Source organism: Orcinus orca, chromosome 14, assembly GCF_937001465.1.
Source record: "Orcinus orca chromosome 14, mOrcOrc1.1, whole genome shotgun sequence".
Taxonomy (NCBI): domain Eukaryota; kingdom Metazoa; phylum Chordata; class Mammalia; order Artiodactyla; family Delphinidae; genus Orcinus; species Orcinus orca.
The window spans coordinates 73,589,667-73,603,279 of NC_064572.1; the positions used below are offsets into that span (position 1 = coordinate 73,589,667).

Consider the following 13,613-nt stretch of genomic DNA (forward strand, 5'->3'; position numbering starts at 1 on the left):
AGCTTCTGAACCTGCAAAGTTGATCCCAAAGCATCCAGGGCTCGTCACCCCTGACCTGCGGAATTTCTGCCCGATGCTCTTCTTTTTTTAAAATAAATTTATTTATTTTTATTTTTGGCTGCGTTGGGTCTTCACTGCTGCGTGCGGGCTTTCTCTAGTTGCGGCGAGCGGGGGCTACTCTGCGTTGTGGTGCACGGGCTTCTCATTGCAGTGGCTTCTTTTGTTGTGGAGCATGGGCTCTAGGCACGGACTTCAGTAGTTGTGGCACGCGGGCTTCAGTAGTTGTGGCTCGCGGGCTGTAGAGCTCAGGCTCAGTAGTTGTGGCGCATGGGCTTAGTTGCTCCACGGCATGTGGGATCTTCCCGGGCCAGGGCTCGAACCCGTGCCCTCCGCATTGGCAGGTGGATTTTTAACCATTGCACCACCAGGGAAGCCCCCTGCCTGATGCTCTTCTGTGGTGACTCCCTGACATGGGATGCGTTGCTAGTGTCTCCTGGGAAGTGGATGAGAACTTCTGGACATGCGAACCTTTTCCAGCCAGAATTGCTCAGGGATTTTCAAACTTCCATTTTGGAAGAAGGAATGGTTATTTCCGTTGAGACTGTGGTACAGTGGTTAGACCTTGTGACTGGGAGTCACAGCCAGAGAGCTCAGATTCTTTTCCAAGCTTTTGCCCTCAAACTTGAGTCTGCCAATGACAATTCCATCCAAAAGGTTGCTTTTGGGCCAGTGAACATGCTTTTCTATATGATGGTGTGTGGCTGTCTGGATTTAAGACCCAGTGAAGGAATGGGTTCTGTCTGACATGATTCAGGTATCTACACATTCAGTCCCTAAGCCAGGGATGGCAAATTGTGGCCCACGGGTCAAAGCTGTCCCGCCTGCCACCAGTTTTTGTACAGCCTGTGAGCTGAGAACAGTTTTCATTATTAGTATTATTTTTAAATAAATTTATTTATTTATTTGTGGCTGCACAGGGTCTTCACCGCTGCTCATGGGCCCCCTCCAGCCACGGCGAGCAGGGGCTACTCTTCATTGCAGTGCGCGGGCTTCTCACTGCGGTGGCTTCTCTTGTTGCAGAGCACGGGCTCTAGGCACGCAGGCTTCAGTAGTTGTGGCACGCGGCTCAGTAGTTGTGGCTCGCGGGCTCTAGAGCGCAGGCTCAGTAGTTGTGGCACACGGGCTTAGTTGCTCCGCGGCATGTGGGATCTTCCTGGACCAGGGTTCGAACCCACGTACCCCGCATTGGCAGGCAGACTCCCAACTACTGCGCCACCAGGGAAGCCCCTTCATTATTTTTAAATGGCTAAAAAAATCAGTCAAGGGCGGGGGGGTTCCCTGGTGGCACAGTGGTTGAGAGTCCGCCTGCCGATGCAGGGGAGATGGGTTCGTGCCCCGGTCCAGGAAGATCCCACATGCTGCGGAGCAACTAAGCCCGTGAGCCATGGCTGCTGAGCCTGCGCGTCCGGACGCAACAGGAGAGGCCACAACAGTGAGAGGCCCGCGTGCCGCAAAAAAAAAAAATCAAGAGGGGAATACATATTTTCTGACCCAGGAAAATCATAGGACGTTCACATATCAGCATCTGTAAATAAAGTTTTTGGAACACAGCCATGACATAATGCATACGTGTATTGCCTGTGGTGGCTTTTGTGTTAGAACAGCAGAGTTGAGTAGTTGGGACAGAGATGGTGTGGGCTACAAAGCTTAAGATTATTTACTATCAGGCTCTTTACAGAAAAAGTTTGCCAACCCTGCTCCGAACAAATAAGGGGGTGGTCTCCATGTGCCCGTCCATCTATGGAAGGGAGTGAATGAAAGCAAGTACCGGGAAGCTGCCTTGGTGGTGTATCAAGGATGTGGGGTTTCCCGGCAACTTCATTAGCATCATCGTTGTTGTTCTTTGAGTTGTCCTGTGTGTTTAGATAATGCATTTGTACAAAGACCTCCCAGCAGCCCCTCCTCGCTATCCTTGTCACGGAAATGGGACTCATGGAGATGCGGATGCCTTTGGGGGAGCAGGTCCTGTCAGGCCCACTTGAGTACCTGCTGATCACCAGGAACATAGATCTTGGAGGGGGCTTCTGACTTGGAAGACCCTCCCCATTTGCCTTTCCTTTTCCTTTTTTATTGGGGAAGGTGGAGTAGGAGAAATTAGAGCTACATACCTTCTTTTTTGCTGACAATTCAACAGGCCTTTAAACCACCTTGATTCATTTCAGGCCATTGGTGGTGTATATATTGAAGACTTTGCCCACAGGTCCAAAGCTTAACTTAAGCTTCCTGAGATATGTCATAAAATATGACTGGGGCGGGGGGAACCCTAGTGGTCCTTCAGCAGAACATTATTATGAAACAAAGGATGAAATGCTTAAGCCAAGATGACCCTATTTACTTATTTATTTATTTTTACAAATGAAATTTGAGTAGACTCCATTTCAACAGTTTTCAATGCAGGAATTCCCACAGCCCCATTTGATTGCAGTTTGTTGAAAAGTTTAATGTTTTTGTAGGCAATTCATAATTTCCACGTTGAGCAGCCTAAAGGGAAGGGAGCCTGGAGCCCGGTGTTGCTTTTATAGTGGGATGGTGGGAACTTTTTTTTTCCCTTCCCCAAAAGGATATAAAACTGAAGTTGAACTGTTGGGAAAATGTGGCGTGGCGATTCAGCCCTTTCATTAATCCGAGATGCCCCTCCTTCAGGTCTTCCTTTAGGACCCAACAGAAGAGAATTTCCTGCTGCTAAACGTCTCCAGGAAGGAAAAGATTTTCCTCTGGGCTGTAATAGTACCTAATTTCCTTTTTCTTCCCTTTATTTATTTATTTTCCCTATTAATAAGGACCAATTGTAGAAGATGAAGGAACCTGGGAAACCCATCACTTTTGCAGGAGGTTAATAACTTCCTTTAAAAAATCCTGGCCTAATACTTCTTTCCCCAAAAGGAACCTCGTCAGCTTGAGTGCCAACCAAGGCCCAAGGGACGGGCACAGATTTGCGGGGACCCATTGGTTCTGTGGGATCGAGTTGCAGTGGGACAGAGAGGTTGAGGCTGTCACTGCAGGGTCGCTGTGAGTCGGCCGGGCGGGGGCCGTCTTCCCCACCATCTGGATTTGGTTAGCTCTCTCTGGGCAGCAGGGCCGAGTCTCATTTCCTCCAACCAGTAATGTTATATAGGCAGTGATCCTGGGCTGCCCTAACATAATTGAAAATTATGTGTATTGTAGGCCCGGAGTGCTGAAATGTAGGCTCATAAAAGTATGTGGTGCAGGTAGCCTGCGGAGATTGGCTGGGGCGCACAATGAAGCTTTTATGTAAAGTAGGAATTATAAGTCTCCGCATTAATATTGCATTATGGGTATGATCATTTTTGGGTGGGGTCCGCAGGGCAGGCCTGTCGCTTTCAACAAAGCCTGAATCTCCTCATTCTGGGGAGCTGGTATTTGGAGACAATCAAATCAGTTTTGCAGATGGCCAAAGACAAAAACTTGTCCATGAATCCAACCCTCACCACTGAGGGCAGAGGGAGGTGTAGGTGTGTGGCGACTCAGCTTGCCATGTTTCTTCACAGGTTTTCATGTGATGAAGAGGTGAGTGTTGGCGGGCGTCCATTTTGGTTGGCCTCAAGGAAATGACCCTATTGAGTGGTTTTGACCAATGAGGCCCATATGTTTATGTGGCGAGTGAGAATGGGAAGAAGTAAGGGTGAGACAGGGCAGACTAGACTCCCATAGCCCCGCTGGCTCGGGTTATAGGGCTGAGGGACACCATGGAAACATTTACTTCAGTGTCTCTTAATTTGGGATGCTGTTGCTTCCGGACAAATATTTGGAAATAGTTTGATTAAAAGGGTCACTGGGGGGTGTCTGCTGACATTTCCTGTCTGGGGTCCCAGAATCCTACAAGTCCCTTGGTGCCCCTCACCCATCCCCTTCACAGCTAGGACAACTCCTTCAGTTTAGAGGTGAGAAATTGGAAGGTCTTGTGGTGAGTTACCAGAACTCGTAACCAGGTTTCTTCACCACAGGAGGCTTCTAGGTAAAAGTTCTGGAGTGGCAGAAGTCGCTCCAACCCCGTCTAGATCTAGGTTGGGAAAAACAGCCGTGCAGTTTGGCAGGCGGCTCGTGCGTCAGGTCTTCCAGCTTTAGGTATCACCAAGTTTGGTTTTAATTTGCCGGAACAGTCGTGTCTTGGAGGAACCCATGGAAAAAAGCTTGTGGATGGTTTTAGCTCTTCATTTCATTTGGGGGTGGAGCAAACCCTTCTTTCTTTCCGGACTGCCCTTTGCCATCCTTTTTCTTTCTGTCTGAATCCTTCTGACTTGACAAGACCTACTCTGTGCAGCCTTCCTCAGTCTCTTTTCTCAGAAATGCCACCTTCTCTCCAGGCCTTCCCTGGGCACGTTCCCTGAGTCTCTGTCAGAGCTTCACCACATTCTGTCTTGACTTACCTGTGGTGAGTTGGCCCCCTCACGTGTGCCTAGGTTCTCTGAAGGAACAGATCTTTGTCTTTCCATGATGCTTCACAAGAAGGCTGTGCATGAGGCAAGCTTTAATCCATGTTCCTCAAGTAAGTTTTTTGTAGAATTAGTAATAAAACCAGCCGCGGAAAGATCAAGATGGCGCCTTCATCAGTCGGCCTTTGGAGGTACAAAGGCTAGTGCTGATGTGTCCTTGTTAAAATCTTAGCATCGTGTCTAAGTTTTGTTTGGTTGTGAAATGAAACTGGTGTAATGGCACCAACAGAAGTCAAAATCTGGGAGTTGCTTATACACGTGCTAAATATCTCTGTGACCGGACGGGGCCGCCTTCCCTCAGATTCCCCGATCTGCGCGATGCGCAGCTGGATCAATTGATTGTTCTCTGAAAGCTGAGGTATCACTTTGGACAGAAGTAGCTCTTGCTCTTGTGCCACGTGTTCATTTTCTACCTCGGAGAAGGGTAGAGAAGGACCCATTTGGCATATACCTTTATTTTTCTCTCTGTGGTAAACCTGCGTGTTAAGAATTTCTTTGGCCTTTTGAGAAGAGTGTAGAAATTGCATCGTGCCCTGTCTGTGCCTCTCTTAACAATGAAATATTTTTGTTTTATAAGCTTTGGGGTTGGATGAGGAATTCCATCCTCACCTTACTCAGGTAGCTTCTAGTAAAGGACAGCTGCACGTATATACTGAGCTTTCTTGAAAGTGAAGGATGATGGCATCTTAGAAATGAAGGTTGTTGAAAGAGCAGATTCGGAATTGGTCTCCCAGGGCACCTCTGGCTTGCGGCTCCATTTGCTTTATTCCTTCGGAAGAGATGTGTCCTGTCTCTTCTTCTCTCTCCCCCCTCCCCACTGCTCTTCTCCAAATGAGTAGTATTAATGGCATCATTTTATTTGAGGCCACCCTGTAGTTTGAATGTAAAGACAAAACTAATTGCTAATGATACTGATGTTCTATGCTTGTACCTGTTGAACGTGAACTCTGAGGCAGAACCTGTCGGTGTTGCATGATTTTTCTGTTGTCATTGATGTTGCTGTCACTTGCATGCTTTCAAGTTTTTTTGGCGTCGTTATCTGCACGCTTCTAAGTTTTGCAGTTTCTGATCCATGTGTCATGGTAGCTGTTTTGCATTTCTTTTCTAAATTCATTTTCCACGTTCTTTTTGTTTGCTCCCTCCAGTATCTTCAGATGAAATGGCCACTGCTTGATGTCCAGGCGGGGACCCTGCAGAGCAGACAAGCCCTCAAGGATGCCCGTTCTCCGTCGCCGGCGCACATCGTTGTAAGTGATCTCACAGAGGCATTTGCTTCCTTCATTGTGGGGAGGCAAAATGCTCTTTTGTTGATAACAGGCCTTGTGTATCAGTTTTTCTTTCTTTAAAAATAGTTTTTTGGGGCATATTCTTGGATATGGTTTATATCTAGAAGGTACTTGTTTTCTGCTATTGGACCTTGGTATCTAGCTGGAAATGTTCCCACCACCCTTTTCTCCTAGTATTGGGTTAGAATCTAGCTTTGTGGATTCCAGTTAATAGGGCACAATCCCCATGGTGTGGGGAAGACTGGAAATGGTATTAAAGCAATTACAAAAATATAATACCCCAAATCTTTCCTGAAAAAGTCATTTAGGGGAGGTGAGTTGCAGAGCAGAGAATTAGGCAACTCAAAAGGGAAAGCCTGGATTTGACTTTCCAGTCATACCCCCTGCACCTCCTCCCACCGGCCCAAGCAAAACACTCACCAATTTATCCTAATTATTGGAAAGGAACAATCTAGACTGACATCAGAAAATTTTCATCTGGGCTGATTGATTGTAAACATAGAGTACAAATGAACTTGGAAAGGCTTAAATTTAATCTGTACATCCATGGCTTTGAAAGCGTGTGGGTTTCACACAGAAAACATTTGTTTGTACTACTAAGAGACAACAACATAAAGTGTATGTCTACATGTATTTTTAATGCACTTTCTTAGGATTTTGTAGGCTCTGAAAGTGGAACTTATAAATTAACCTCTTGAGAAGATAGCTCACCCTTATTAGAATATTCTCTTCTGTATATTTATATCATGAGTTGGACTTCATACTTTTGAAGTAATTAATGGAAGACATTTTTATAATGAATCCGTGACAGGTAGAATTATGCAAAGCACAAAACAATTCATGTGTTTTTCATTTAAGTATCACAAAATGTTATCCATTAATATATTTTGCCTCTGTGTTACTTTTAATTTCTAAAAATGGCAAAATAATTTTAAGTAGAAAAATCTTAAGATACATTGTGTCAAGTTTCAGGCTAACTGCCTCCTTATTTTGTAGCTTGCTATAATTGAGTATATATTATTTAATGAATTTTGCCTCTGTTATATGAATATTAAGTATATATGTATGTTTGTGTATAGATCACAAAATAATTTATTTCCATAAAACCACTTCTTTGAGTCATCATTTGTGAAAAGTTCTTACGCATCCTTATATTATAAATGAGGCATGTAGAAAGAAGGTTGACATTTTCCGGAAGCTTCTTCCTTCAACCCCACAATAAAACAGATGCTCATAATTACACATGCTCTTATAATGCTGAGGTTTCAGGGCTGGAAAGTAACTTTAGATAAGCTAGGCCCTACCTGCTCTCAGAAAAGGAAACGGGTCCAGAGATGCCTTAAGTGAATTGCCCAATGTCACACGCTGAGTTAGCGGCCAGAAAACGGGAACTGGGCCCAGTTCTCTGCTCTCTTTTACTGTGTCCTCCTAAGGGAGTTGAAAGTAACTTTCCGTGGCTGGTTCTGTTTTACTTACTCTAAATTGGCTCATTATTAGGGACAGTGTCATAGGCATAAAGAAGTTGTTGACTTGGGGTTCTCATGCAGGTTTCTCCCAGAAAAATGAATGCCATGTAAAAAAATATTTTAACAATACACAAAGATTGGTTTACAAGTCCTTGAGGGGACAATAAGGAAGCCGGTCTGTTTCACTTTTCCTGCCTCCCTGAATTTCCCAATGGGGGGTCTAGGTTTGAAATTTATTTTTCTGCTTTTGGAAATGCTGGGCAGGACTCGCCCACATGGGTTTTTTTTTTGTTTTTCTTTTTCTTGTTTTTGGAGGCACAGGGAAGGGACAATATCTTCAAAATCTCTTGGAGGCTTTTTCTCTCTCGAGTCTGGGGAGAAGATGCAATTCTTAGAAGTGGTTCCGAGTGGCCGCAGCCCCTCTTGGGTGTGGCCTGGAGGTGAGCCACCTCTAGGCTGGCAAGCGTTACCCGCTCCCCCCGCTCAGGAATGGGGTTTGTCCATTTGGAGAGAGGTAGATGACTGCCGCCCCAACCGGGGCGCCCCCCCCCTCCCCGATCCCATAAGGGCAGTTGCCGCAACTTAGGCCTTAAGCACTTTGTTTTCTCGTGTATAAATTACCGATCAGGGAGTTGGTGAAACATTTTTCCAGAGCCCATGTGGATTTTGGCAGGGGGCGTAGTGAAGGGACTTGGGTTCCCTTTTCCTCTGCTGTTGATGGGGAGACATGCTGACCATAGCAACCACTGTGGAGCCTACACCAACGTTCTGATGGAGACCCTTGTCCAAAGGAGCCACAGCGGGCAGCTGTAATCCCATCTTCTGTGCATTCTGCTCTGTTCCTGGGGACCTGGGGAGTGGCACTGCACAGAGGTTATGGGGTGGTGGTGGAGGGTGGACTCTGGGAGCTGGAGGGGAAACCATGAACTTGGACAAAAAGGAAACTGAATTCGTGAAACACTTAACGCTTGTGGCAACTGAATGGTGTCTTTGGTTATATGAGTCAGCCCTGTAATTGTACATTTCTGCAGTCTCCACCTGACATGAGGGCTGAGGAAGGGGTGTGGAGGTGGGAAGGGAGTTGGAAGAGGGAGAATGGGAACGTAGCGGGGGAAGAAAGTCTGGAGGTTGCTGACCTCGGGGTCTCGTATAGTTTCGGGGGATTGAGGAGTTGTATACCTTGGTAGTATAAATTTATGATACCTTTTCACTGGACGTAGGGCAACGTGTCCGACCCAGACCAGCTTGGCAGGTACAGTGTATCTGTATTTATACGGGGGGCATTCTGGATTGTGGCAGATGTACCATTCGGGTCTCTATAGCTCAACATTGGCCAGAAGACTCTGGTTCTCCTTCAGATTCTCTGATGAACGGCTAACTTTTCTTGAGACACTGGGCTCTTCCTCACTTTCTTTTTTTTTACTCTTTTGAATAAAATGTTGTCACATCACAGTGTTTCATCAGACCTGTTTCAAAATAATTGCCTGAGGATTGCTTCCTAGTTTCTCCGAAATTTGGATTTATTGTAATTTCTGGGCCAGGCTGTTTCATAATTATTTCTAATGTTTTATTTTGAAACTAGAGAAGTGTCCAGTGTTTGTTACTAACCATTATAGAGATTATAGCTATCACAGGTTGCTAAGAAAATAACTTTCCCTGGTACCCACGGGGGTAGAATTTTCAGATGGAAATTTAAAGCATCTTGTTGGCATATTTTAATCTGATTGGATTTTTTTTCTCATGTGGTATGTGGGTTACCACATTGTAAAAAAATGAATGTGTAGATTAAATGTTCTTAACAAGTGGAGTTCAATCGATCAAATAATATTTATATTAAGAATCAAGCCCCACAAAGTTTAGTTCCTGTAACTGATACAGCATCTTGTTTACTGTAATCCAGTGCTTCCTAATCTGTGCTCAAAAGAGAGTAGAAATTATTCCCCAAGGATGATGATTTAAAAATTTTTTTGTTTTGCCTAGCCAAAAAATAGGAATTTATACCACAGATTTGTCTCTCTCTCCCTCTTCTTGGATTTCCCTTTCCCCCCGATTCCCCCAGAAATTCATGGACTTCTGAAGTCACAAGTGCCAGTATCCTCTCTTCAGCCTCCTGAGTTTGTATTCTAATTCATAGAACTCGCTCATGTTTCTTTCTCTGGGTTTTTAAATTTATATTTTAAATTCTTTGCCTCTTTTTTTTTTTCCCTCTTCCAAAATGAGTGCCAGGCAGCTGGGCTGTGCTACGTGGTGGTGTCTGAGTCTTGTCTAACCCACCTCCAGGGCCCCTGTGAGGAGCCCCTCCTCGGACACCACCCCCAGTGTCTTTGCTATGCAAAGACTTTCATTTAACTTCCTTTGTACCCAGCAGAAAAAGATTCTGTACCAGAAATGTTGGTATTTTGGTATAGTATGTATCTTACAAAATGGCAAAAGGCTTCAGAAGTTCCTACCGTTGTGTCTTGGGGGTTTCCTCTCGAAGTTGGTGTGGAGTTTTACCTTGGGGTGGATTTCTAGCGGTTTGGGGTCTTGTGTGTTTTGTTGTGTAATGAACATGCGGGTGTGTGATGAGAAAGCTGTCTCAATCCCGAGGAGCAAAGCCCGCCAGACTGGAGCGTGTAACTCTCTTTTTTGGTTGGTGTTGTTGCTTAAATGCTGAAAGAGAGCGGGAAAGCTCTTACGAAATGGACGATGGTAGGACTTCAGACAGGGTGTCTGCTGTTTGAGTTGAGCGTTTTCAAGCTCAGAGGGCATGCTGAATCTTCCACCGTTGTTTCTGAAGAGTTTGGGGGCGGGGTGCAGGGGAGCTGACTTGCAGGTAATAACAAAAAAATTACTTTGAGAGCATCCTCTTGGTTATTAAGTACAAGCGGATGTTTCGCTGTTATTTGACTTGGGTTGTATTCTCTCCTGTTCCGCCAGATGCTTGGTAGCAGTTAGTATGTGATAGGAGGCTCTGTCCTAGACGCTGAGGTCCAGCAAAACCATCGCAGCCCCTGTCTGTGTGGGAGGCTCTCTCTGTGCCAGGTGCCGTGAGGGGTACTGGGCCCGTGAGGGTGTATGATCAAGGAGATGGGATGTTCACTGAGAAGCTGCTGAGGATTTCGGGCCAGGACTGTCCCCTGAGGAAATGACATTTAAAATGAGATTTGAAGGATCAATTGGAGTTGGCCAGGGGAAGCATCTTGTTGGCATATTTTAATCTGATTGGGTTTTTTTTCTCATGTGGTATACGGGTTACCACCTTGTAAAAAAATGGATGTGTAGATTAAATGTTCTTAACAAGTGGAGTTCAATCGATCAAATAATATTTATATTAACGAGCAAGCCCCACAAAGTTTAGTTCCTGTAACGGATACAGCATCTTGTTTATTGTAATCCAGTGCTTCCTAATCTGTGCTCAAAAGAGAGTAGAAATTATTCCCCAAGGAATGATGGGAGGTGGGAGTACATTCCAGGCAGAAGGAAAAACATGTATGAAGGTCCTAAAGAGAAGAGAGCTTAGCTATGGTGGCTGCTGGTCATGGAAGCACAGGGACAGTGGCCTGGGTAGGGTATGCTGAGGACTGGGTGCTTGACCCTAACCACTGTGGGAAACCATCGGGGGGTTTGGCTTGCGCTAAGCTGCTGGGAGTGGGGAAGGTGAAGTGGGCACATTTGGAGGGACCATCAGTAGAACTGCTGATGGATTCGATGTTGTCAGTGAGGGAGGAAGAATTTAATTTTTTATTTTTTTTGTTTATTCCAGCTCTATTGAGATATCACTGCCGTATGACATTGTGTACATTTAAGGTGTACAGCATGTTGATTTGATACACGTATATGTTATAAAATAACTACCGCCACGGCATCGCTAAAGCCCCGTCCCATTACATAATTACCATTTCTTTTTTGTGGTGAGAATATTAGAGATCTACTGTCTTAGCAGCTTTCAAGTATATGGTACAGTCTTGTTCATTATAATCCTCAGGCTGTACATTGGGTTCCCAGAACTTACTGCATTTCATAACTAGAAGTTTGTACTTTCTGACCAACGTCTCCCCGTTTCCCCCACCCCTGGGTCCCTGGTGGCCACCACTGGATTCTCTCTGTTTCTGTGAGTTCGGCTTTTCATGATTCCACTTATAAGTGATACCATGCAGTATTTGTCTTTCTCTGTCTGACTTATCTCACTTAGCATAATGCCTTCAGGGTCCGTCCATGTTGTCACAAACGGCAGAATCTCCTTTCTCATGGCTGAATGATATTCCACTCTCTACATGTAACACATTTTCTTTATCCGTTTATCTGTTGATGGCCGCTTAGCTTGTTCCCACATCTTGGCTATTGTGAATAATGCTGCAGGGAACATGGGAGTGCAGATGTCTCTTTGAGATCCTGTTTCTGTTTCTTTTGTATATATACCCAGAAGTAGGTTTGCTGGATCATATGGTAGTTCCATTTTTAAGTTTTTTGAGGAGGCTCCATGCTGTTTTCCGTAACGGCCCCATCAGTTTACATTCCCACTAACAGTGCATGACTCCTTTTTCTTCACGTCCTCGTCATCACTTGTTATCTCTTGTCGTTTGATGACAGCCATTCTAACAGCTGTGAGGTGATTAATTCTTTGTCGTTTTGATTTATGTTTCCCTGATGATTAGTGATGTTGAGCGTTTTTTTGTGTACCTATTGGTATAGTTCATGTACCTCCTTTGGAAAAATGTCTACTCAGTTCAAGAGATGTCTCTCTTTTTTTAATTGGAGTACAGCTGAATGAGTTGTCTTTCTTTTGTTTTTGGCCGCACCTCACGGCTTGTAGGATCTCAGTTCCCAGACCAGGGATTGAACCCAGGCCACGGTAGTGAAAGCACCAAGTCCCAACCACTGGACTGCCAGGGAATTCCCTGAGTTGTCGTCTTTAGAGAGATTAAGATTCTAGGTTTCCTGACCCCACAAAGCGGTGTGGCGATATGAAATGGGAACAATTCAAACTTAATTAACAATCCAAACTTAAGAGTTATGTCGATTATCTATTAGATTTCCGTTTCTTCAGAATGTATTTATGGAAGGGTGGAGAATTCTCCCTTTCCTTCCCCAAAATTTAGGTGAGTAGCTCTAGTTGGTCTTCCTCTCTTGGTCTTGTATTCACAGTTGGTTCAGTCACTGACCCACATTCATTGATCCTGCAGATATCTAGTGATCGCTTACCGTGTGGGGAAAAAAGTATTCTAGATGCAGAAAGTGGAGTCGGTGATGAATGATAGTAACAATAATAACAAATAAGTCTGGGACGTTTCCTTTGTGCCAGGCATTGTGCTAGGTGCTTTTCAGATATTTAATTATCCCCACTTTACAGAGGAAGAACTCAGAACAGGGAGGTGAAGTATTTGCCCAGCTGTGGGAGTCCGGATATGAAGCAAGGCAGCCTACCCCAGATCATGTCATCCTCTTAACCCCACCGACCCCAGAGGTGGCTGAGAAAGAGGCAGGTAACTGGGGCACAATGCCGTGTGCAGAGTGCTGCCAGGGGACCGCCAGGTGGAGCCCCCAGCCACAGCTGGACGGGGTGGGCTTGCCCGAGGAGACCCGCTCGCTTCACTGGAGAGTGGGATGTGAGGTCAGCTAGGGATTTGGTTTCTGGGTGTGATTACTACAGAAGACTCCCTGACACATTGTGGGAGTGGAGGGCAGATGCTCCGGGGGCAGGCGCACATCAGGTGATATGAGGGTGTGAACTGTGCCAGCTTCCTAAAAGCCTTTCCCTGTTCATTTTCTGCAGTCCACTGCACATACACTTTCCTCTTGTGTTTTTGTTTTTTTTTTTAAATCCATTTATCTGTGACTCAACCAGACTTTCTAGAATACTTAGGATGTGTTTCCTAACAGTGGCTGAGTCAGACCTTTCCCATTTCACAGAAAAAAACCACGATTAAGGGCGTATGTTTTGTGTAAGGATATAAAGCAAGCCTGTGAGCCCTGCCCATGTATTAGTATGTTTATAAGGAGAGCTATGAGGAACTACCATTGAGAACCAGGCAACCAAGTTATCTTTCTTCAGGGAAGACGTGGTAGATCGGATCAGGTGTGCTTTAAAGGGAGAGTGGAGTAAACCCCAGGATGGTCCATAACAGTCTATGGTTAAAAGTCCAAGCTTCCTGTCTCCTTCCAGAAAGTACTCTACGGCGAGGAGTTCTGAAGTTTTGAGGTTTGGGTTCATGGTGTGGCAGCTGACCACCATGGCAATGGAAATATCCTACCAGGAAGGATTGTGTAAGCTCAGTTGTATCCTCTTCAGATTAGAATCACAGAACGTTTCACAACCTTCAAATCACATGTCGTGTCACCCAGTGCTGTCCCTTCTGTTGTTTAAT

At 45.2% G+C, this 13,613-nt stretch overlaps 1 protein-coding gene across 33 annotated transcripts in view; it reads left to right on the forward strand.

Annotated features, from left to right (window-relative positions):
* TCF7L2 (transcription factor 7 like 2) overlaps positions 1 to 13,613 on the forward strand; it is a 197,851-nt gene that overhangs the window by 71,190 nt on the left and 113,048 nt on the right. For all 33 annotated transcript variants that reach the window (XM_033421014.2, XM_033421021.2, XM_033421018.2 and 30 more), the window contains one exon: positions 5,660 to 5,761. In XM_033421014.2, coding sequence (XP_033276905.1) covers positions 5,660 to 5,761 — 102 coding nt within the window. The remainder of the gene's footprint in view (positions 1 to 5,659; positions 5,762 to 13,613) is intronic.